Raw genomic sequence first — 26,160 nt, forward strand, 5'->3', positions numbered from 1 at the left:
AAAAAGTCCCACCTAGTATTGAGTTTTGAACTGTTTAAACATTTTACACATTCAAATGTTAAAATTAAATCAGAAAGGATAAGGAAAATTAAGCCTAAAATGGATTACAAAGAGGAACAAATTAATGTAACTATATCAAATTGATTACATGTTAACATAACTATATCAAATTGATTACATAGAGAAGATAATTCCAATAACTTTGGACATAATATTCTGACTGTATACCCTTAGTAGAATATATCCTAAAGTCGGAAAGAACTGCAATGAAATCTTGAACTTTACGTAGTAGGTTATAGGTAGTGATAATCATATAGTAATTTTGACCATTTTTGTTTATTTTAGGATAGAGCAAATGAGTAAATATATTGCTGTTACTGGGAACTAGAGTTTTCACTGTGGGAGTTGGTGTGGTATTCACTTACTTGAATACATACATAGAAGATTTCACTTGTATGTATTCTCTGACTCCTGGGATTTTTGTTTTATTTAAGATGTATTTTCATGGGTATCTTCACTGAGAGGGCCTAAAAGCAGTGACTCCCTAGTAACACCTAGATCTTGGTTTCTAAGTGCCATTCCCCACTAAAAGAATCCAGGACTCCTTGGAGAAATGGCTGATTCCAGGTATGAGGAAGGCAGAGTACAAAGTATTGCACCTGGAGTATAACGTACACCTGCAGCAAAGTTCACCCTTGGGGGATAGATCCAAGCAAAGGTTTACGCAGATCCTAGAAGTGGGCTAAGAAAACTTAGGTAAAAAATCTGGAGCATGGTCTAAAGGGGCCCCACGGGAGGAAGGGTGCGGTCAGAAGAGGACCTTGACGGGCCCCTCTTGCCCACGCCTAAGGAATGTACAGTGTTCTTCAACCCATGAAACCATCTGAGCATTTTATAACGTTCCAGACTTTTTGCAGTGCTTTTTTTAATTCTCTTATAATTTTTTTTGGCTGCGTTGGGTCCTCGTTGCTGCTTGCCACCTTTCTCTCGTTGCGGTGAGCGGGGGCTACTCTTTGTTGTGGTGCACGGGCTTCTCATTGCAGTGGCTTCTCTTGTTGAGGAGCACGGGTTCTAGGTGCACAGGCTTCCATAGTTGTGGCTTGTGGACTCTAGCACAGACTCAGTAGTTGTGGCGCACGGGCTTAGTTGCTCCGCGGCATGTGGGATCTTTCCGGAGCAGGCTTGAACCCGTGTCGCCTGCATTGGCAGGCGGATTCTTAACCACTCCGCCACCAGGGAAGTCCTCTTATAATTTTTAAAAATAACCTGTGAGGTAGAATTGAGTTGCCCAATTAGAGGCATTATGTACAGTCTACATTCAAAGGAAGATCATGTGGGGAAGGAAGTGAAAGGTAGTCCTGGGGAGGAGATATGGTTTTTGCTAGACTTTGAAAACAGGCAAATTTGCTTTGGGCAGCTGGAAGGGAAATCTAGAAGAAAAACAATGGCATTCCAAGGTGGGTAGGTAAGCAAAAGAATGGAGTGAAGAATAAGAGAGCCAGCTGTCTAGAAGAGATGACTTGTGTAGTAATGGGAGATTAGGTTGAGTAGGTTGGAATAGAAGTTTGTTGCAAAGAATAAAAGATTTCTGAATCTTTTTTTTTTTTAACCTGTAAAATATGTAGATACCTCCATGCCCATCTCTCAGAATTGTCTTGGGAAGCAGATGAGCTGAGCTAATGTATGTGACAGCAGGTGTTAAGCAATGAAATGCTATACTGGTATAAGTTATAGTGAACTTTGAGTGCCAGGCTGAAAAGTTTGCAGTTGTGGTAATAACTGTTGAAATAAACTCCATTCGTCAAGGGCATTGTCTTTTTGAGGTTTTCCTTGGCAGTTCCTGTGATGATTTACAGTGCAAGGTAATGTCACTATTTCTCCCTGAGTTTTTAGTGATGGGGAGGACTACTGAGTTAAGAGCCCTGTAAGAATGGTCCCCATTCTTATGCAAATACAATTCTAGAACAGATGTTACTGTGTGAGGTCTCTGCAATGTGTTAAAAGGCATTGTGGAGGAATGTGAGAGGGCTCCTAACCACGTTAGACGAGAACCTGGAAGATTTGCACCCAGTAATGCAGCAGGATACCAGCACTACCAGTTCACTTATGTGTGAATACTGCTGGCACTTAGCATGCTAAGTAAGACTTATACACGATGAAATCTGTCCTTGGATTCCGTAACATTACAGTGTGCGTGCCATCCTTTGGAAAAAAGAGTATGTTCCGGCAGCAGAATAAATCCTAGTCTTTGTACTGGGATCAAGTTAGTCTCCTGGCACAGCTGGGAGATAGTGCAGCTTTCTCTTCAAAGTGCTATTTTTAGCTGTTGCCAAGGAGATATTCAGCATGATATTGATACTTGAATTAATCCTCAATTTACACAATCTGTGGAAGCAGCAGCTCTTTTTCCAGGGTTTACTGCTTAATGGGTCACTGAGTTGTGATTTATCAAGACGAAAAAATAAAATTCCTTCCTTAGAATAATTGGCCTCTGAAATACGTTCTGGAGCTCACCTCTTGGCCAGTTCAACTTTTAGGCCTAGTTATAAAGACACCGTGAGCTTTTCTCAGGCTGCCTGCTCAGGCTGCCCCTTATCAATAATTCCTTCTGGGTGTACTTTGGATCTAGGCTTTTCTCATTGAAATGTTAATGTTCTAAATTTACCAAATAATGATTAAGCTCTTAAAACACACACACACACACAGGCACACACGCACGCATGCATGCACGCAGGCACATGCATGCGAGCTTCACAAGAGCCTGATCTGGCCGTCTGAAAGACTCATCTGTGTTCATAGAACATTCCTGATAAGTTGGCACTGGATAACAGATTATAAACCAGAAAGTAGCTTGAAATTAGAGTTAAAATAGATTGAAATTGTTAATGTATGGACATTAAACTCTAATAACTTGATGAGTTGCCCTTCTCTAAAGAATTTTTTTGATATAACTGTTTTTTTTTAAATATATTCCAGACCTTTAAGACCTGTAATGCATTTATTCATGTGATCCTATAATTTTTTCTTTTAACTTATTAACATGCTACCTTGCATTAATATATTTTCTAATGTGAAAACAACTTTTCATTGTTACAACTTTATTAGCCAGTGATACATGGGTGTATGTGTGGTTTTGAGTGAATTTAAAATTGATCGAATGAATTCCCTAATATTTATAGGGTTTTGATTTTACCCTAATTGAAATTGTTTTAGAATTCAAAAATTTTTTTAGTTTTTCTTAAACCCCTTCACCCATTCTCCCACCCCCACCCCACCCCCACCCCACCCCCCGGCCCCAACCTATGAGCCTGGTGTTTTTTGTTTTGTTGTTTTGTTTAGATTCCACATATAAGAGAGATCATGTGGTGCTTGTTTTTCTCTGACTGATTTATTTCATTTAGCATAATGCCCTCTAGGTTCATCCATGTTGTCACAAATATGAAGAGTTCATTCTCTTTTATGGCTAAATAATATTCTGGTGTGTGTGTGTGTATGTGTGTGTGTGTGTGTGTGTGTGTGTAACACCACAGTTTCTTTATCCATTCATCCATTGACGGCCATTTAGGTTGTTTCCATATCTTGGTTATTATAAACAATGCTGCAGTGAACATGGGGGTGCAGATATCTTTTTGAGTTAGTATTTTCATTTTCTTCAAATAAATACCCAGAAGTGGAATTGCTGGATCATATGGTAGTTCTATTTTTAAGTTTTTAAGGAACGTCCATACTGTTTTCCATAGTGGCTCTACCAATTTACATTCCCACCAACAGTGCACAAGGGATTTCTTTTCTCCACAGTCTTGCCAATGCTTGTTATTTCTTGTCTTTTTGATAATAGCCATTCTAACAGGTGTGAAGTGATATCTCATTGAGTTTTGATTTGCATTTCCTTGCTGATTAATGATGTTGAACGTCTTTTCATGTACCTGTTTGCCATGTATGTCTTCTTTGGGAAAATGTCCATTCAGATCTTCACCCACTTTTTAATAAGATTGTTTGAGGTTTTTTGCTGTTAAGTTGTATGAGTTCTTTATGTATTTTAGATATTAATGCCTTATCAGGTATATGATTTGTAAATATTTTCTTCCATTTATTTTGTTGATGTTTTCCTTTGCTGTCCAAAACTGTTTATTTTGATGCAGTCCCACTTGTTTATTTTTGCTTTTGTTGCCTTTGCTTTTGATGTCAGATTCAGAAAATCATTACCAAGACCTATGTCAAGGAGCTTACTGCCTTAGTTTTCTTCTAAGAGTATTATGGTTTCAGGTCTTACGTTCAAGTCTTTAATCCATTTTGAATTAATTTTTGTGTCCAATATAACATAAGGGTTCATTTTCATTCTTTTGCATGTGGTTGTCCAGTTTTCCCAGCACCACTTATCGAAGAGACTGTCCTCTCCTCATTGTATATTCTTGGCTCCTTTATCGTAAATTAATTGACCATGTGTGTGGGTTTATTTCTGGGCTCTCTGTTCTGTTTCATTGATCAATGTGTCTGTTTTTATGCCAATACCATACTGTTTTACTTACTATAGTTTTGTAATATAGGTTGAAATCAGGGAGCATGATGCCTCCAGCTTTGTTTTTCTTTCTCAAGATTGCTTTATCTATTTGGGGTTGAAATAACTTTTTTTTTTTTTTGAAATAACTTTTAACTGGATTTGTTATGGGGTTTTCTTGGCCTCCAGCATCAAATCCCCTTTCTCATGTAGAGGAAATTCCCCTGTGCTGTAATGATATTGAGTGCCAGTCAATCCCCCAATTCCCTCACTCTGTTTTCTGACAGCCAAGGCATGTGACCTACGCTTGGCTCATTGGATGCTTCTGACCAAAACTTTAAATCTGGATCAGGACAAAGAAAGGGGAATGGTTAGGATTTATTGGCTGCTATTACAGTCCTATCTTGGCCAGATTCTTCCACTAAAAGACACTTACGTTTTCTTGCTTTTTGACTTAACAGAGCTGACTTGAGTCCTGCCTGTTTTCTAAGTGTGTATTTTAGGCCTCCCTTTGATTGTGTGAGCCCCACAGTAGCTTTCCAGTAATTTTTTTTTTTTTTTTGCCTAAGATAGTCCTTTTGCTAGCATCCAAAAATCCTAACCAGTACAATAGAGGATATTATAATTCAAGCACCTCCTTCCTGGGTAGTACTAGGTAAATGTGGCCACATTTTTGTGTTTTGATTGCCATCACCACTACCCATTTTATTTTTTCCTGTATTCCCTTAGAGTAGTCCTTCTTCAGATATGTTGTATCTTAAAATGAATTATTATTGTGTCTGCTGAACATTAATGTCATAAAAATTAAATTCAGTTTATACCTACCTTTTAGTTTCTTTATTGAGATTCATCAAGTGTTCTGTTTCATCCAGAGTATAGTAATAAGGTATTTGGAAAGCACCCTGGTCTCAACAGCTCATTTACAGATCTTCTCCAGAGACATAACATTTTTAGTTTAGTTCCTAATCTTAAGAGTACCAATTGTTTAGGCTCCCAGTTTGTACTGTAGATGAAAAACCCTGCTAACTTTATTTCCTCCCTTTGAAGTTTTTATTTAGTCAGAAGCTTCAAGAATGAAGGAAGAGATTTTTGGAGATTCTCTCTTTTTAAAAATGCTGTCAAAAGGTGGCAGGCAGGGCTTCCCTGGTGGCGCAGTGGTTGAGAGTCTGCCTGCTGATGCAGGGGACACGGGTTTGTGCCCCGGTCCGGGAAGATCCCACATGCCGCGGAGTGGCTGGGCCTGTGAGCCATGGCCGCTGGGCCTGTGCGTCCGGAGCCTGTGCTCCGCAACGGGAGAGGCCACAACAGCGAGAAGCTCGCGTACCGCAAAAAAAAAAAAAAAAAAAAAAAAAAGGTGGCAGGCAGACACTGCTGCCAGTTCTGCTTCTGCCGACCATATTGCTAAGATGTTCAGGGCTGAAAGCACATAGGGACTCGGCACGTGTCATCTTTGCTCTACAGAATAACATTCACTCTGCCTTTGAGTTCAAAGAGTGCTTGGCCATCTGTGTTAATTTCTGAGTTGTTAGAAGAAGCTAAGAAAAGAGAGGTTTCTCTGGGTTTCTTCAGATTTCCCTGTGTTAGCCTGCTAACTGCATACTGCCTGACCCTGCAAATAAGACTTGTCCTCCATAATGCGCTCTGGTGGCTACTGTATGTCTCCTTTATGACACAAACTGCAATTGTAGCTAAGTAAGTATTACATTATTTATTTTACAGAAAAATAATGGCTCATATTTATTGAGCCCTTATTTGCCAGTCGGTGTATTGGGAGTTTTACATAAATTATCACATTAATCCATAAATCTATTAAAGCCTTAATTTTTAGATGAAGAAACTAGGCTCAAAACGATCTGGAACTTGTCCAGGATCTTCTACAATTAATAAGTAGCAGATCTAGAATTTGAACTTATAATGGTAAGCGTACCAGTGGGTATACTTAGTTTCATTTTTAGTAAATAGAAATTACTGTTCCGTGCAAAAGCTAGAAACATAGAAAACCTGGGTTTTATCTTTAAAACATCAAGAATTCACTTGATGATAATCCAGATGTCATGTGTTTTTTTCTGTATGTTTGAGATTTAGATAAAACTGACCCAGTTCTCAAAAGTCAAGCTGCTGCCTGTTGAATAGCATAATGTGTAATGAAAGCTGACCTTTTTGTTCATTTATCATAATATTGTGAGAATTTATGTCATCCTCTGATCTCTTTCAGAGAAGGAGAGAAGAGAGCTCTAGACTAAAGGAGGAGGGAAATGAGCAGTTTAAGAAAGGAGGTAAGATACCTGTTTCAGCACTGATGCTGGGCGTCTTGACTCATTCTTTTGTAGATTCTGTGAAGAAACACCAAAGAACATTTGGAAACAATTAGCAGATCTAAACTGCTAATAATACCCTGTTGCCTCCCAACACCTTGGAATTTTGTTTTTTTACCAGGTCCAAATTATTCTCAAGTGACAGTGACCAGTTACCATGTGTCTCTAGGCACAGGCATAGTTTTTCTTTTCTGTAATCTACTGTCTATAAACCCAGAGATTAGAAGGAAAAACTCTTGAGTTTTTACTTTGGGAAACTCTAAACTGGAATGTTAAAAGGCTATTTTGCTACATTGCTGTAAAAAGATTGTCCCCGTTACTTGTGACAGTGCTGTGAATACTGGCCCAATGCATCCGGTGTGGCCGAGGGAAGGATTTTCCTTGTACTTTGGTTGCTCTTTCATGTGCCTTTTTCTGTGGATGCCTTAAGTAGAGAGATGTTCCTTCTGCGTTTCCTATATTTGCTTAGGAATAAGTGGGGTTCGTTCTTATAATTTGGGGGAACTATTTGATCTTATGATCAAATTCTGTCACATCTCAGAGTGTGCATGCTTTAGAAATCTAGGAGTAGTAACATCTTCCCCTAGTTACTTTTAGGTTAAAAAAATTTTTTTTCTTATATCCTGGTTTAGCAATCATCACTTCTTTTTTTCTAAGAAAACTAAAGCTTCTCTGAAAGCGTATCTCCTTGTATTTTAGTATTAAATATTTCAAACCTGAGAAAGGAGTGAGTAGGCAATTTTTCTTTTAGTACCCTGACCATAATTCTTTGTGTGGCAATGAATATATAAATTTATCACCATTTTCTCTTTTAAGGTGTTTAGTCAACTGCTGATTTTTACATTGTGCTTTTGGCTCTATAAAATGTCTCTCCAAACATTTCATGGAAGCAGTTTTAGCCGGGTTGACTCCATGAAAGCACAATGTCTTTAATGAAAATATATACATAGAATTTTTTTCTTCATTCCGGGCCATTAATCCCAGATTTCAGTCTCTTTCATCTGTCCAGTTCCCTAATCCCCTTTCAAAACTCTTTACTAAATTGATAAGCCAAATTAAAGGTGAACATATAGAGCATTCTGTTGGAGACCTTTGTCCCGTGAATGGAAAGCGATGCATTCTGAGATCTTTTGGAATACAGTGATATCAGGTATAAAATCATAACGACCTCTCATATTTTACCTTATCCTCAGATTATATAGAAGCTGAAAGTACTTACAGTCGAGCCCTTCAGATGTGTCCATCCTCCTTCCAGAAAGACAGGTCTATCCTGTTTTCAAATAGAGCTGCCGCAAGGATGAAACAGGTATGTATCTTTGACCTTTTCTTTTTAAGAAGCACATGAACTTACAGTGTTTTCATAGGATAGCTTCTCTCCAGAAACAAGCATAGGGGCTCTAAAGTTGCTGCCTCTCTTTTCCTACCCATATATTTCCCTGATTTAAAGGGCATGGGGAAGATAGAAAAAATATTTTGAAAAACTTCAGTCAGATTACTGTTCACATTCCTCATTAAAGTGGCTGAGTGAACACTTCCATGGAAGGAAGCCTGGCAAAGTTTCCGCCAAACTAGGGCAGGTTAATGAAGCAAAGAGCCTAGTGCATCTCCTAGAATAGCTACAGCTGCTTATTTTAGGCCTCTGGAACTCTAGATAAAGACCCAAAGGGACAGGAAACAGTGCTTAAAACTGAACTTCAAGATGCTTATCCCTGAGATTCTGATTTTCTGTTGAAAGTGTGGACATAGGGAGAAACGTCCAAGAGTTGGGGTGAGAGGTACGCTTAAATGCAAAGTAAGTGTCAGGGAAAGTTCAAAGGTATTTTATATTTCCAAAGGATTGAGAACCTGGTGTAACAGGGTGAATTTAGGACAGATGAGAGTGTAAATATATTTGTTTGGTATCGTGCTGGATACCAAAAGTTAGATTTGTGATTTGTCTGATATTCCTATTTAGTCAACATAGTAAATCTTGCCAGATTGAAATGATGAGAGCTTGAAAAAAACAATACCACTTGTTTAACTGTGACTACTTGTATTCCAAGCACAAAGGATAGGTTTTTTAACACACCTCTAAGCAGCTACGAAGCAGGCCCAAGACTGGGTGGAGTGGTTTTCTGTTCTTTTAGATCAGGTATCTACATCACTTTCTTTTTTGATGTTGACTGGAATTCTCTAGTGCTTCTACCAAAGTCACTTTGGATGGCCCGGGTTTTTAAAGGTGGGTGGGGGTGTGCTTGAATATTCGGACATGCAAAAAGTTTTATTTCAACCCAGACTCATACGTTTTATTATTGGATTCAGTGTCTAGGGTGAAGTTTTTTAGAGTGATTCATGTGGCATGAGAGAAGGAATCATTCTAGAGTATACAAACAAACATTTTGTATTAGGGGAAATAAAACAACTGTTTTAAGTTTATTTAAAACAACAGTCATTAATATATTTTACCATTGATCAGAATTCACACCTAATAGTTTTTACACTTAGCTGGAAAATTCTGATCTTTCACTTTTGCCTCTTGGAGACATCTAGCCACATTCTTAGACTGGAAATTGTCATTGTGAAGTGAGATCAAGGATACCTTCAGTGTCAGAGAAAACTTTGTACCATACCCATTTGGCTCCTGGGTTTTGGGATTCTTTGTTCCCACAATTGCCAAGTTACTGGCATTGCTAGTGTTAGGCTGGTATGATCAGCTGGTTCTTGAATTAGGAAAATGTATGGCCTTGCTAGTCTTCTGTCTGTCACAGCTGAGGAGAACTCAAAAGAGAGTTGCTCTGTGACTCTTTCCTGAACAAAGGATAGGTTTGTTAGTGGGGTTTTTGTTTGTTTTGTTCTTTTAACTTGCATTCCTAATATTTTTAAAAGATCCTAAAATTATAGACTTGGAGACTTTCAGAATTAATGTACTGAAGTGATTTAAGGAGCATGTTCTGAGTTTAAGGAAGTGATGGGTTAACTGCTTTAAGAATTTCTGAAAGGCAAGTTTGCAGGCTCAGCATCCCTGACTGGGTGTGCCTGGGCAAGCTTTATGTTTCATGTCTGGAGAGGGAAAAGGCAAACTGGAGTTAGGACAGAGTTTCAGCTCTAGGCCTGACTACACAAGAGCAGACAAAGCCCTAAAAAAATAGGCTCTAAAAGTAGTTACTTGGGGGCACAAAGTATAACTTATAACATAAGTTATAAAGATCTGGGACTTCCCCGGTGGCACAGTGGTTAAGAATCTGCCTGCCAATGCAGGGGACACGGGTTCGAGCCCTGGTCAGGGAAGATCCCACAGGCCACAGAGCAACTAAGCCCGTGCGCCACAACTACTGAGCCTGCGCTCTAGAGCCCATGAGCCACAACTGCTGAGCCTGCATTCCACAACTACTGAAGTCCGTGTGCATAGAGCCTGTGCTCCGCAACAAGAGAAGCCACCGCAATGAGAAGCCCGCGCACCGCAACAAAGAGTAGCCCCCGCTCACTGCAACTAGAGAAAGCCTGTGCACAGCAACGAAGACCCAGTGCAGCCATAAATAAATTAATTAATTAATTAATTATTTTTAAAAGTTATAAGGATTTACTCCTATTTCAGTTTAAAATATGAAGTTGTATCTTAGATTTATAGAAATCTAATAAGTTGGGGAAATACTGACTTACAGATTTCTTTACTACAGGACTTCTTTCTTGTTAGAGTTTTTAATATGTAAATTGCTATGATGAACATTGGAAGAGATAATATAGTTAGTGTTTCCCAAATGACTCTGGGACCTTTTTTGCTTATTGTGGGTAAAATACACATGCTACAAAATTGACCATTTTAACCATTTTAAAGTATACAATTCAGTGCCATTCACAGTGGCACTGGATACATTCACAGTGTTAGGCAGCCGTCACCACTGCCTGGTTCCAAAGTTTTTTTTATGACCCTAAAAGGAAACCCATTAAGCAGTCACTCCCTCCCCATCCTGGAACTGTTTCTGATTGAATCCTGAAACTCAATTTGGTAGACATTGCTCTAAAATATTCTGCAGAATATTTGGCATTTCCTACAGTAGCCATTATGGAAGTATTGAATGTTTATTTGAACTCACATTTCTCTAACATTGTAGAAAATTTCTAATTTGGGGAAAATAGACATTTAGAGCTTAGAAAAGTTAAATAGCAGATTAGTGTCAGAGCTGAAACTAGTTCTTTTGATATCCTGTGTTCTTTCCACTGTGCCATGCTTCGCAGTTCAGCAAGTTATGTTAGTTAGATATCTTATTTAGTGAATTGTTTGGTATTTTTGTTTCATCAGTGGATAAATTAAGGTTCATAACTGAGACTACGCGACAAACCATACAGTGTCTGTAGATGGACCATCTGTATACATTTTCAAGATACCACTTTGGGTGCGATATATAACAGCTAGCCAAAGAGGAGGGTTATTAATTCAGTTATTCATATATCAGTCATTTGCCCTGTTAATTGATCACAAAGTTTTCTCACTGTAACATTCTAATGTAAAGTGTCTTGCAAATATAACAAGTCAATTGCAACAGTCTTTAAAGATACTTTAGGAAGAAGCTACTTGAATAATTTGTCACCAGGAGGCTTTCAAGTTAGAGCTGTGAGCATAGTTTGAATTTTAGCTTGGAAGTAACACGCGTGTTTTGGTGTTATTTCCTTGAAAAGCATTCTGCATCTCCATAAGCAATTATTAATGATCAGCATATGTCATTGAGCCTTTGGGCTATTGAGACAGAATTAGGGTGACATATTAATGATCTATTTCGTTTTAGGACAAGAAAGAGATGGCCATCAGTGACTGCAGCAAAGGTACAGCTTTTTGGTCTTGTTGCATGTTAACATACAAAAAGCATTACCTCAGCTAGATAAGCAAATAAGGAGGCTCTCAGTCAGGTGTTTACTTGTACACATGTACTCTTCTTCTGAGGCAGTTAAAGAAGAAGCTCTCGGCCTTTCTTAGAGGTACTGCACAGTAGTTGTCTTAGTGTAAGCATGCTTTTGAATGGATAGTTCAGTCCGTTTATCCTGTATTGGTAAATATATGGAGAATAATTCCAAGCTACCTTGGCCACAGAAACAGAGTTTATTCCCTGTATGTCCAAATTACTCTCCTTTGAAACTGAAGTTGAAGGTCTTAGTTAGCTGCTGTTGGGGCACCTGAATCTGTGTGTTTGGAAGGGCAGTTGCTGTTAGGGAATTGGTACTCTCTTCAGATGTAGTACTTAATCCAAACCTCCTTGCCATCATTTTAATTATCCTTTCAGGTTCCACACAGTGAATCAAGCCTCTGCTATCTGAGTTCCATCGTGGTCTTTTCGTTCTACCAACTGATAGAGACAGCCCCAGACATAGGATCGCCATTGTTTTTTCCACAGATTTCCTGATAGGCCAGACGGTTGTCTTGTCTTGGTGTGGAGAACACGCAGTCATTTTCCTTGCATCTTGCTACTCTCATGAGTCTTTCTAGCTAATTACTACTCTTGTAATTTGTGGGTTGTTGTTGGTTTTTTTTCCATTTTCCTCCTTTGGATAATATTTTCTCTGAGAGAATCATAGAGTTAGAAAGAACCTTATATATTATCTAATCCCACTCTCAGACCAAGCATGAATTCCCTCTTCTGTTTTGTTTTTTAGTTTTTTTTTAACATGAATTAGTCACCCTCTCTACTGGATTTCTTTTCTTCATCCTTGGTATTTCTATAGAGTATCTGAAGGATGTATCTGTAATGTATCTGTTACTACATTAGAATCTAACAAACTTCTTCTGATCTATTTATCTTGGACTGCAACTAATTCTGAATGTACTGTTTTGTTTGGAAGAAGGTGTTCAACCTTAATCTGTGTGAGATGTGTGGGTTTGAAGAGTTTAAATTAGGAACAAGATTCTGATTTTCAGTTCTTTTCTCTGTAACCAAATGGTGAGAAAATGCCTTGTAAGCCTGATTAGCAGGGTATACACTAGGAAAGAGAATTCATTTCTAGCTGTAACCCTCAGTGTAGGAGCCAAGAAAATGGGAGGAAAGGGAAGGAAAGTGTTTCCAACCAAAGTGTTTCCCAGATTTGTTTTTGGATTTGGTTAAATCAGTATTCATGTGCTTATACTTAGTTGTTATGGACTGCATATGGGTTGTTGAACCCATAGGCCAAATACGTTGACACTAGTATGGTTATTTGTATTAAGGACCCTTCTCCTCCCACTAACCCCCCCAAACACATGCCCACTCAGTGCATAAACCCTGGCAAAGGACTTATTTCTGAGGTCATATTTGGAGCTCATTACTACCAGTTATATGGAACAATATTTAATGCTAGTCACCTTTGGTCTTTTAGCCTTGGCATAAATAAAGTTTAAGTTAATTCTGTTTATATGGATTGAGAAAGAAAATCACAAGTTACAGTGAAAAGTTGACATTTGAGGTTTTTATAAAGTAATCATGGGGAATTCCCTGGCTGTCCAGTGGTTAGGACTCGGTGCTTTCACTGCCGGGGCCCGGGTTCAATCTCTGGTCAAGGAACTGAGATCCTGTAAGCTTTGAGGCGTGGCCAAAAAAAAAAAAAAAGTAATCATGGGAAGAATTCTTTCTCTTCAATACATATTTGCATTGTTAGAAGCTATCCACTAGTTGAGAAGGGGGCAGTATCTGAGTTAAAATGTAAATTAGGGGGTTCTGTTTTTTAAAAGATGTAGTAGAAGTCACTGGAGTATTTTTTTTTTTCCTGTGAGTATTATGTAGTTGGGAATATTTTAAGAGAATATGATGTGCTGGACTAAGCGGAGATTGACAGCATGTAAAGTTGAAATGTTGAGGTTTGGGTTCTTTCAGAAAACCTTCTCCTGAACCAGTATCCCCCTCCAACCCCTGTCCCATTTCTCTGGTCTGCTTCATTGAAAGATTGTCTATACCTACTGTGTCTCCTTTGTCTTCTCCCATTCTCTCCTTACACATCCATTGGACTTCTGTTTCATTCATGCCCCTGAAACCCATCTTGTAAAGGTCACCAACACCCTCCTCTTGTTCGGTAGTTGCTTCTCTATCCTCATCTTACTTGACTTCCCAAAAGCATTTAACACAGTGTGTCATTCCTCATTTTCTTCTGTTTCATTGGCTATTCCTTTTTAGTCTCTTTTGCTGGCTTCTCTGTCAGCCTCATCATTTTGGAAGTCCCTAGTTCTTCATCTATAGGGCCCTCTTTTTTTTTCCCCTCTATATTTTCTCCCTATGTGATCTCATCTAGTTCTGCAACTTTAAATAACCCATCTCTATGCTATAGTTTATATTTTTGGCTCTGCCCTGTAGCCTGGAGCCCTGTATCCCATTGCAAAGTTGACATCTCCTCTGGGATGTCTAGTAGGCATTGCAGATTTAACGTGCCCAGAGCAGACTCTGGTGCCTCCGCAGTCCCCACGCACGCATGCATGCGTGAATACAACTTGAGGTTAGTTTTTTTCATTCTAATGAATGGCATTGTTATCCATTATTTACTTGCTGAAACTAAAACGTTTGGAGTCATCCCTGATTACTCTTTCTTTCATTCCACATGGCTTAATTAATTAGCAAATCCTTTGGGCTCTGATTCAAAGACATTTCCTTAATCTGGCCTCTCCTTTTCATCTCCACTGTTAGCAGCTTAGTCAGCATCCTCTCTCATCTGGACCATTGCAGTGACATCCCAGCTGTCTCTGCTTCCCCTCATCCCCTCCACACTGTAGCCAAAGTGATCCTTTAAAACTGTAAATCAGATTATGTCTTGATCTGCTTGAAGACATTCCAGTGGCTTCGTATCACACTTAAGAAAAAGTCCAAGGGCTTCCCTGGTGGCGCAGTGGTTGAGAGTCCGCCTGCTGATGCAGGGGACGCGGGTTCATGCCCCAGTCCGGGAAGATCCCACATGCTGCGGAGCGGCTGGGCCCGTGAGCCATGGCCACTGAGCCTGCGCGTCCAGAGCCTGTGCTCCGCAACAGGAGAGGCCACAACAGTGAGAGGCCCGTGTACCACAAAAAAGAAAAAAAAAAAGTCCAAGCTCCTTTCCCTGGCCAGGAAGGCCTCCATGACCTGCTTGTTGCGTATCTTCAGCCTCATCTCTTCCGCAGCCCTTACCTAGTCACCAACAAACACGTCAAAGTTATTCTTGCTTTAGAGCCTTTACTCTTGTTAGTCCTTTTTCCTGTGTGCTCTTCCTCAGCTTTTCAAATGGCTGGCCTCCCTCAAATAATCCTTTTTCATATTTGGCCACTCTCTAAAGTTACTTATTCCCCTCTTCACCTGAATTTACATCACCTTGTTTTATTTTTCTCTACAGCACAAAACTATCTGAAATTATTTGTATGCCATCTTCTCTTGCCTCCTAGAATAGCTTAAAGCTTCATGAGAACGTGGACGTAGTCTGTTCTGTTTGCCACTACTATACTCCAGAGATACACTGCACTAGGTGCATATATTAGGTACTAAATAAATAGTTACTGAAAGCATGAGTGAATTTAAAAATGAGTATATCACTTGAAAAGAAAAAAGTTCTAGAGCCATGATATTGCTTTCTAACAGAGAAAGAAACAACTTAAAAAAGAATACAAGAATGTAGTATACTTGAACCAAAACGCGGGCACTGGATTATTGGAAGGGTTGTTGTTGGAAAAAGGAGAGGATATTATGTGCCAGTGATCTAAGGGTGTTAGAGCAGGAGTTTGAAGGAACAGTGAGGATTTAGCTAAAAATGTAACCTCAGGAGTCAAGGCACGACCACAGTAGCTGAGGCCTAGAAAAGAGAGAATGATAGCAGAGTCTGCCACCAAAGTTCTCCCTCAATTTTTTAATATGTGCCTTCAAATTCCCTCTTACGTTTTCACTGTGCCTTGAGCTCTGTGTTTTGGTCTGTTCTGAAGTGGGTGAAGGACAAGTAGGTGGAAAGCAGGACTTGGGTGTGGACCAGGGTTTGGTAAACTACAGTCAACAAGCCAAATCCAGCCTGCATGCCACCTGCTTTTTTACAGCCTACAAGCTAAGAATGGTTTTTACATTAAATGGTTGGAAGTAAAAGAGAAGTAATATTTCAAGACACATAAAAGTTATGAACTTCAGACTTCAGTCTTCATAAATAAAGGCTTATTGTGATACAGCTAACCTTATTTGCTTATGCATCGTCTATGCTTGCTTTCATGCTACAATAGCAGAGATCAGTAGTTGTAACAGACAGTCTATCCCACAAAGTGTAAAATCTTTACTATCTGCCCTTTACAGAAGAAGTTTGCCAACTGTAGGTATGTCCTTTGCCAAAAACTTTTCCTTATGGACCCATGGAGAATAATAAACTTGATATAGCTGAGGATGTACAGGCCCTTTTTCCTCATGGTGACAATTATTTCTTCTCTTTTTGTAGCAATTCAATTAAACCCCAGCTATATCAGGGCAATATTGAGGAGAGCGGAGTTGTACGAGAAGACTGACAAGCTGGATGAAGCCCTGGAAGACTATAAATCCATACTAGAAAAAGATCCGTCAGTACATCAAGCAAGAGAGGCTTGTATGGTAAACATAATTTTTTTACAAAAATATTTTCTATTCCTTGTGTTGCTACTCGGTGAATGTTAAATGATCCTTAGAGACACAACTATATGCCATTTCTAAGCTTTTGAGAAGCTTATCAGAATATATGGGAGATAGAACTTTGAAGTGGTGGCCACACACCCACTGTACCATGTACTATTTAATCTTCATTCTAAAAGTGTTATCTTTGTAAACCTCTAACCTCTAAGGTTGACAAGAACTTTATTTCATTGTTGGACTGGGAAATCTTGTCTACTTGTAGGTGCCTGGTTTAGTTGAAAGTGAGTCTTAATATTATAGGTAACACATTTCTGGTTTTCTTGTCATCCTTTTCCTTACTCAGTCACCAAGTTTCTATTCATTGTTATATGGCCAGCACATTTCCAATTGAATATATCCTAAACTAACTTTCTTATCTCTCTTAAAATGACTCTAGTTCTTGTCCTTGGCACTAACAATCCTTTTGCTTCTAAATGGCATAATATTTTTTATGTCAGTTGTAAGTTAACTAAGTGTTACTGGTTTTCCTCCCTTTAAAAATAACTCCAGATTTAGCACCACTCTTTGATTATCTCTAACGCACAGAGCAACATACACTCTGAAGGATATACTGCAGTATTGGATGTGTATATCTTATTGCCCCAAAATAATGCGTGTTCAAGTAAGTTCGACAAACACTGGCTTTAACCAAACAGGTTTCTTTGCTGCCAGACTTTTCAGAGGGCCATTAGGATGGAGAGGTCCATTCTGAACCCAGTATGCCACAGAGGTGGCAGGAGCCGGGGAGCTACAGGAGTCTTTTATTTAAGGCAGACTTCTCGGTTTTGTTTTTGGAATTGAGGGCACTTGCCAACATTTACAAATGGAAAGATTTTACTAGATGAAAATCTAAGTCGGGCTTCTCTTGAAATTGGAAGATGCGGACGTGCTGGCTCCTCCTTGAGCTCCCACATGCCGGTGCTCAGCTGGCGCTCTCGATTCCACAGTGAGCATGCCCATACTCTTGCCTTACTTACTACCTTTCCCCTCTGGCCCCTGAGGGCATCTGAGCCCCTGCTATACAGGTTCCTGTCTAGTTCACGGGACTGTTATTCCACCAAGCGGACCTGAGAAATGTTGACTCCTCTCCCTGCACTAATATTCTAGGTGGTTTGGGTTTTGTTTTGCTTTGTTTTTATACCCACTTGAGGTGAATTCCTTCAATAACAACAGATCTTTTGAATAATGGGAGAAGGGCTCGTTTGGGTAATTAAAATACATAAGCAATTTGAAAGCAGTTTATCTGACTTTTAACGTATCTCTGAATGGTGTTAGGATTAACTTAAATTTGACATGAGGAAAGGGAATAGAGTTCTTAAAATCTTGGCTAAATTCTTGGTAGCCTTTATCCTTGTCAAATTAGTTTTAAGAGTTCCATGAAAGGGAGCCTTTTTTTAAAGCTAGCTGTTATATGCATAAAGAATTTATTTTATATTGAATTATTACAACTGAGTTAATACTGGACTCCCAGAGTACTTGGGGGCAATTACAGAGCTAAAAGGGACCATAGAAGACTCTAATCTAGGTCAGCTGGAGGTGATTTGGTTCCAGGGGGCATTTGGCAGTGTGGGGAGGCACTTTGTCATGACTGGGAGGGTACTGTTGGCATCTGGTGGGTGGAGGCCAGGGATGCTCTAAACATTCTACGATGCACAGGACAGCCCTACAGCAGTTACCCAGTCCAAAATATCAGTAGTGCCAAGGTTGAAACGATCTGATGCTTTCTCAACAAATTAGATTATATAAAGAAAGGACTTCAAGTTAAAAAATACAAATGAGCAAAAAAATAATATAAATATCACCTATAATCCCACCACCTAAATATACTCCTGTAAACATCTGGTTTGTATCCTTTCAGACATTTTCTGTGTGTGTGTGCGTGTGCGTGTGTGTGTGTGTGTGTGTGTGTGTTTCACCAAGTTTTTATTGAGGTCCTCCTTGGGCCACTCTGCTAAGAACTGGGAATATAGCATTGAACCAAACCAAACTCCAGTCTCTGTAGCTCCCCCACAGACAGACATTTGTTCTTCTCTATGTTTAATAGGCTCATGTATAGGTACTTAACCTGGTCTCGCTTTCACATGAGGTTTTTAATGTTTCTCAAATTCAAAATAAAGCCAAAAGATTTTCACAACCCATGTTTTGCTGCTTTTTCCCTCAGAGGTTACCTAAGCAAATTGAGGAACGTAATGAAAGACTAAAGGAAGATATGTTAGGTAAGTCTGCTTCCCTTACCTTCTCTTGACCATAAATAGCTAGGAAGCTGGGGATGGGGCCATCAGTACTTTTATTCATTAGAGGAGAATACAGCAGTTAGAAATAGCTTTGGGGCCCTTTGTTTGTTGTGGGCACCAGTACCGTGGGGCTCGTGAGTTCTTAGCCATTTTTAACTCTAGAAGGAGCAGTGTGGTTTAGAGTGGATAGCAGCTTTTCAAAAACTAAACTTCCATTTTGTGGGGTTGTTTTTTTGTTTTTGGAAAATTTTCCTCCCTTCAAGAATGCAAACATAATTAACTCCCAACCTGGGCTGCCACCAACCTCTATTTCAGATCATGAATTTCTTAAAAACAGTTGAATTTCTTCATTTGAGTAAACAACTTCAGGTTTTTTGGGTTTTGTGTTTTTTATCTATCTATTTATTTATATTTGGCTGCACTGGGTCTTCATTGCTGTGTGTGCGCTTTCCCTAGTTGTGGCGAATGGGGGCTACTCTTCATTGCGGTGCGTGGGCTTCTCATTGCGGTGGCCTCTCTTGTGGAGCACGGGCTCTAGGCGCCCGGGCTTCAGTAGTTGTGGAGCATGGGCTCAGTAGTTGTGGCGCATGGGCTTAGTTGCTCCGTGGCATGTGGGATCTTCCTGGATCAGGGATAGAACCCATGTCCCCTGCACTGATAGGCGGATTCTTAACCACTGCCCCACCAGGGAGGTCCCAGCTTCAGGTTTTACGTTCCATTAGGATGCAATCAGTACAAGCCAATACCATGTCAAAACCAAGGGGACTTTTGTTTTGAAAATGGCGTTCAGAGTCCCTTTAGTGTTTGAGAACACATGCGAGGGCAAGAATTAGTAGTAAATAGGAAGGGGGAAAAGACTGTGGGTTTGGGGGTCGGGGAAATGGTTTCATTTGACCCGTGTTTTAGTTACTTCTTGTGTTTGCCAAAGCATGTTTATAGTTGGAATTACAGAATTCCTCTCATGAACAGTCTGCTTGACGAAGGGGAGTAAAGGTTCCTGGACAGAGACCTGCCCAGCATAGTCTGCTTATAACCTGTCTGATAGTTCTCTGTTCAGGATCTCCTATATATTTTTCCTTATGAATATTTTCTAGATCTATATTGTGAATTGCAATCACATGGGACTAAAGGAAACTCATTTAAAATAAATTGAGCCTGGCCATGTATGGCCTTTAGGCATTAGTATCCAGAGAATGAGACAGATTTCCCCAAAGATCACTGATAGCAAAGTTGATTGAGAAGAAGCCACTAACCTAGTCAATCCAAAGCCCTCGCCCCTGCTGGATAGACTCAGACTCCAAGGGGAGATGCTTCAGACTTGGGGAGATTTCTGGAGCCTTCCTCAGTTTTTCCAAAATTGGCTCTTTCCCTAATTTACATATTTAATTAAATTTGACACCATGTTTGAGCAGAAAAGTTATTTTGGAGGTACTTTTTCTTCAAAGAAGAGGGAAGAGAGCATTTTCTTACCTATTCACAATGATGCTTTATTTTAGCAAAAAAAAAAAAAGGAAGGAAAGAATTTGCATTTAGCTGAGCTGGATTTCATGCTGAAAGAGATGACTTGGTGATTGAGCATAGTGGTTTTGGAAAAGACACTTAGGCACTGGTCCCTGGGTCCATTTGTTTTGAACCAATATGGAAAAATAAAGAGATAGGTGTAAATTGAATCTTACTGCCATTGTCAGTTCCAGATGGAATCAAAACTTCCATCTGTCCTTGTCACTCTAAATTCTAATGAGCTGATGTTTCCTGTCTTGTGGCTTTGGCTTTTACTTATGTTGTTCCCTTCATAAACAACTTAAGTTGCTTGGTAAGTAATATGTCAGTTTGTTGTTACACATCAGTAGTCTGAATGGCTGGACTCTTATATTCTTTTTTTCTTTTTTTTATTATTACTTTTGTCTGCATTGGGTCTTCCTTGCTGCACGCAGGTTTTCTCTAGTTGCAGTGAGCAGGGGCTGCTCTTCATTGCAGTGCGTGGGCTTCTCATTGCAGTGGCTTCTCTTGTTGTGGAACATGGGCTCTAGGCACACGGGCTCCAGTAGTTGTGGCGCATGGGCTCAGTAGTTGTGGCTCACGGGCTTAGTTGCTCCATGGTATGTGGGATCTTCCTGGACCAGGGCTTGAACCCATGTCCCCTGCATTGTCAGGCAGATTCTTAACCACTGCGCCACCAGGGAAGCCCCTTCCTTTATATTCTTAATGAATATAAGGATCATGAATAAAAATTGGTTCTGGGTGTCACCTCCCGTAGGAGAGCCTTAAAGGGAGAAATCACTCTCCGCCCCACAAGAGCTTTCTGGTGTTCTTCCTTCCTTGTTACAGATGAACCACCTTTGATTCGTGTGCTTTGAGATTTTTGGAGGCTGGTCCCTCTAGAAGCGCAGAGTAACGTCACTTGCTTAGAAGTTCTGAGCAAGCTTTTTGCAGTGGACTGCATGATTTTTAGTGCTAGTTTCTCTGGGAATGATGGCTTCTGCTGGAAGATTGGCAGTTAAAGATTTTTAAAACTGCTTAGCACCATTTGTCACTGGCATTTACTACGTTATGTGATAATTTAACAAAATGAGATTGTCTTTAAGTTTGTTCGATAATCTTGACTTGCTTTTCCTTTTCTCTCTGTAACTTGACTTCTTTGTTGTTAGAAAGAAGAGCTACGTACCCCCCTTCTTGGGAAAAAAAATTCTAATTGGAATTATAAATGGGTAGAACATACTTGCTCCTCTCTTCTTAGTCTGTCATTTATAAATGTCATCCTTAGAGCAGGAGTGGAGACCCAGGGTGGCAGTCACTCATAGTGCCACAGTCCTTGCCAGAGAGGGACAATCACGCTGAGTTTAGATTTGAGGAAAGGAGTCAGTAACTGGAGTGTTTCCTTTTGTCCTTTCCTCTGGGAAGATAGCCTGGTGGCTGTTATAGCCAGGGAATGACTTAAGGGTATAGTCAGTGGTGTGATGAGGCGGGAAAGATGTCCTGGACAGAGCACCCCAAGAGACTCAGAGCATTTAGCTTCTGTTCCAACAATTCCGGGGGATCTGCTCTTCCTGCCTCAGTCGAGAGGCTGTCCTGACCTGGAAAACCTAGAGCTGTGACATGAAACTCTTTGATTCCCCCAAAGGATCAAGAGACGTGGGTGAGGCACTGCCCCAGAAACCCTACCTTCCTTTCACTGGCACACAGCTGCTCGGCACACACAGGGGCCTTGTTCCGCATCCAGCCCAGGTTTTCCACTTGTACCATGCCCTCCTTCCACCTTCTTGGAACGTGTTGCTGGTCTCCTGATTCCTGAAGTTACTCAGGTGTTCACTCCTGGCCATTAGCATCCTAATGAGTGTGTAGTTGTGAACTGAATTAAGAATACCACCTTGTATGTTCCATGTTCAAAAGCTAGATTTGGAGCCGGAAGTAACTTGTTCATTGTCATTGTGAGGATGCAACAGGTCTTTTTTGGCTATTCCTGTGCATTGTGTGCCTCTCTGCAAGTGATAGAGGGGCCTAGAATCAGCTCCCTTGCCGAATATCACGAGAGCCTCGAAATTGTTACTGTCCCTTAAAACTGCTGAAGCCATACATGTGGGTATGGAAATCCAGGCTCTTTTTTCACATTTCTCTTCCTGCTGCCCTGCCTGATACTCGTTACAGACTGTGCACTTGCCATGCCATGTGCTCTGGCCACTGGAGACTCTCTCAGCCAGTTCCGTGTTGCTGTCACCCCCTCAGTAGGGAATGTCAGTTTTGGGTTTTCGATGCCCTGCTTTTTGCTTCGTTACCTAGTTGCTGCTCCTGTAGCTTCTCCTCTTTGATAGTTCTTGGTAAGGCTTCCTTCCACTTCTACGTTCACCCAAGAGCTGACTAATATATAAGCATTTGAATTGAGTGTGAATTTTATTTTCTCTATTCTGTGCCCTCTTAATTTGCCTTTTGCTCAGAGGAAAGCAAGAGTCACAGCTTCATGGCTTAGTTTTCTGCCTCATAAGAGGAAATGCAGTGTCAAGATTCACTTGGATGCAATTTGGTTCTCGTAATAGGAGAAAGTCCTAAAGGATCTATTCCACTGGTTCCAACCTCAGTGATCTTAAGGAGGTGAAAACAAATGGCCTTCCAGGCTCTCCTGATGCTAAACTGACTACTGCACAGCCAGTATCTCTGAAGAGAAATTATGTGTAATGAGTCAGTTGGGTTTTTATAATACAGTGTTGCTTGGAGACGCGGAAGTTAATATTTATCAGAACTGGATCCAGTGCCAAGCCTTGATCTCGTGTCATAACTGTTCTTGTCTGAGCACAAGCAGTGTTGGACTCTTCTCTTTGCCATGGGAGCTCTTATAGATGAGATCCTAACAGTTAGGGGCATGTGGGCACATTCAGGCTGAGTCATGGTGTCAGATTTGCTACAAGTGGAAATAAAGGAACCTAATACTGCCCAGGTCGGGGGAGGGGTGGGATTTGGCGGCCAGTGGAAAGTGTGGCAGATAGGCTAGTTTGGCAGATGGTCCTGTCTTGGGTTCAGCGAAGCTGCCCTTGTCTCTGAGCGCCCACCCTGACTGTGAACAGCAGCAGGAAGATGGTGAGTGTGTGTGTACAGAGCTAGGAAGGAGCATGACCTCTGCTGAAGGTGCTTCTCTGCCACCATCATCAACAGTAAAAGGTGAATCTTGCAGACACCGAAACTTGTTGGTTGTACCTTAATGTTGTGCTCTGTTTCCTTATGTTCCCATTGGCCCTACGCTAATTTCAGAGTTTTTTCTAATTGAAGCGTAGTTGATTTACAATATTGTGTTAGTTTCAGGTACACAGCATAGCGATTCAGTACTTTTGCAGTTTATACATCATTTGAGGTTATTACACGATAATGGGTATAATTCCTGGTATATCCTTGTTGCTTATCTATTTTATATATATAGTTTGTGTCTGTTATTTCCATACCCCTAATTTCAGAGCTTCTTCACCTGACAGTGTAAACATCAAATGTTTGTTCAGTGAATAAACGGCCTCTTTCCCGTTAGGCCTCACCAGCTTTCTGTCAGAACCACCTCCAGGCTCTCCTCTTGTGGTTTATTCTTCACTTTGCCCCGTAGCATTATTAACCCTGAAAGCTGTTCTCAAACCATCAATGGCCTTTGCCGCGCCCTGCCACCTCCCTTTCAGCCCTTTGGACACACTGCCCACCCTTGCCTGCCTGTCTCCGTACATTTGATCCTACCATTTTTGCCTGCACTGCCCACTCCCTCTATCTCAAATGGTTGCAGTCCTGCCTGTCCTTTAGTGGTGATTGAAATGCAGACTCTCACACACAAAGCTCTGCCAGATCTCCCTCCTCCCTGCCCAAGCTGGAGGGCATCTTCTTCTTATTGACTCTCATAGCATTTTATATCTCAGCTACATGTGAGCTGGCTTCAGTGTGTGTCTTATCTTCTATCATATCTAAGCTTATTTTGGTGTAAAGACAGTGTCCTGTATCTTTGCATCCCCGCCACACATATGTACTTAGTACATGTTGGTTGAATTAATTCAAGTCAGGTTAACCTCAGGTCTTCTCTAATGGGGAGACTATTTAATCATGTGTCTTTTTTACGTGTCTGCTGCCTTCCAGGGACTTCATGTACGTTGTCTATTTAGCAAGCAGACTTCCCATCTCCTGTTCTACTGTTCTGGCGATAATAGTCAAGCTATTGTGGAATGTTATAAAGGCAGAGATATGAGAATAAAAGGAAAAAAGAATGATGCCATATGTGTTAGGTTGGGTCCTTGGAGAAACAGAAGGCAAGATTTGATTAGAAACACAAGAGAGGACTTCCCTGGTGGCGCAGTGGTTAAGGATCCGCCTACCAGTGCAGGGGACACAGGTTTGAGACCTGCTCCGGGAAGATCCCACATGCCACAGAGCAGCGAAGCCTGTGCGCCACAACTACCGAGCCTGTGCTCTAGAGCCCGCGAGCCACAACTACTGAGCCCAGTGAGCCACAACTACTGAAGCCCGTGCAGCTAGACCCCGTGCTCCGTAACAGAGACAAGCCACCGCAATGAGAAGCACGTGCACTGCAACAAAGAGTGGCCCCCACTCGCCTCAACTAAATAAAGCCCACGCGCAGCAACGAAGACCAAGCACAACCAAAAATAAATTAAAAAAAAAAAAAAAAAAGAAACACAAGAGATTTATTGGAGGAAACACCTGCAAGGGAAAGTGAGGCAGAGGGGCAGGAGCTGGACGTGAGTGGGAGCCGCGTCAGGTCCCTGGGAAGAGGGAGGACTTGGTTCGGAGAAGTCCTGCACTGCAGGGTGGTGCCAGGGACGTTTCAGCAAAGCCACTGGGGAGCCACAGTTACCTGTCACAGGGGCCCCTGCTCTGTCCCTGCCCTGCTCCGCCACTGACTGTGGACAGCCGTGGGACCCTCGACCTCTGCATGGAGGGAACTGTGCTCCCTGCATCTGGAGAAGCACGTGTTCACGGCTGCCACTCCACAGAATCAGCCAAGCGAAGGTCCAGGGCTCCTTGTGGCGGGCAGGTCCTCCAACCAGTTAGGCAAAGTCTGGGCCTGCGCAAAGCCCCCTGCCCCCTCTCCATCTGCAGTTTGAATACTTGTGCCCTTGCTTTGCCGCCGTCTCCAGGTGCAGCGGCCTCCTCACCACCTTCAGTAACTGCTCCCCGTCCTTCAGAGCCTTGTCTCTCCTGAAATGCCTTCCTCACACCCCTGAACGGACCTGCGAGCTCCTCTGCGCTCACCTCAGTCTTGTGTCTGGGTGCCCACTAGGCTGTGAGCATCTCAGAAGCCAAGAATAACTTGTATTCTTTAGATCCCAGTGCCTCCTATAGTAGATATCAAGTCATATGTACATTTGCCTTCAAATTGTTGTTCTGGCAGTCGAGGTGGACTTGCAGTGATCCCTCCAGCCCAGGTGGTGGCCCCTGGCTTGGTCGACAGTCCACAGTGGCCCTGGGACAGGCTCTTCCTGGGGACTGTGACGTGAGTGGCCCTTGAGGCTTCTTCTTACTTTTTACTCACTCCGTGTCAGAAGAGTCAAGAATTGTGCCAGCAGTGACATTTTATTGGGCTTCTTTAAATGATTGTTTCCTCGCTGTCCTCTCTCCTCTCTCTTCAGCCCCAAGACAGACAGACTGCCCAAGTTCTGGCTGACTCACGCTCTCCTGGTGGGGGGGCCCCTCTGTTTTCTTGGCTTGTTGCGATCCCCTATTCACGCATCCATCTACCTGCAGCAGTGCTCTGGGCCTCTCTGTGCTGCCACCTGTGCGCAGGGGCAAGGGCTGTGCGGGTGATTCTCCTTAATCAGCAGCACTGAGCATATGTGTTCCAGGTTTAAGTTTGGGAAGCCTGCCTGGAGAGGGGTCAGTCTGGGTTTTGGGAACTTACTGTGAATATGGTGAGCTGCCAGGGGGCTAAATCTTAGACTGAGTCCAAAAGTTGCCAAGAGTTACTAGAAAAGGTCTTGACATTTAAAGGCCATGCATCTTTAAGTTCTTTACCTGGGGTTTATTTCAAGGTGGGAGACCTCAAAGGGACAAAGCTGCTAACAAGGGCA

General features: G+C 41.4%; 1 protein-coding gene across 2 annotated transcripts in view; it reads left to right on the plus strand.

Annotated features, from left to right (window-relative positions):
- TTC1 (tetratricopeptide repeat domain 1) overlaps nucleotides 1-26,160 on the plus strand; it is a 73,468-nt gene that overhangs the window by 45,764 nt on the left and 1,544 nt on the right. For both annotated transcript variants that reach the window (XM_082650545.1, XM_082650546.1), the window contains exons 4-8: nucleotides 6,714-6,774; nucleotides 8,007-8,119; nucleotides 11,577-11,613; nucleotides 16,180-16,328; nucleotides 18,547-18,601. In XM_082650545.1, the coding sequence (XP_082506671.1) occupies nucleotides 6,714-6,774; nucleotides 8,007-8,119; nucleotides 11,577-11,613; nucleotides 16,180-16,328; nucleotides 18,547-18,601 (415 nt within the window). The remainder of the gene's footprint in view (nucleotides 1-6,713; nucleotides 6,775-8,006; nucleotides 8,120-11,576; nucleotides 11,614-16,179; nucleotides 16,329-18,546; nucleotides 18,602-26,160) is intronic.

The sequence above is a fragment of the Grampus griseus genome, assembly GCF_964374135.1.
Source record: "Grampus griseus genome assembly, chromosome: 3".
NCBI classification, from domain to species: Eukaryota; Metazoa; Chordata; class Mammalia; order Artiodactyla; family Delphinidae; genus Grampus; species Grampus griseus.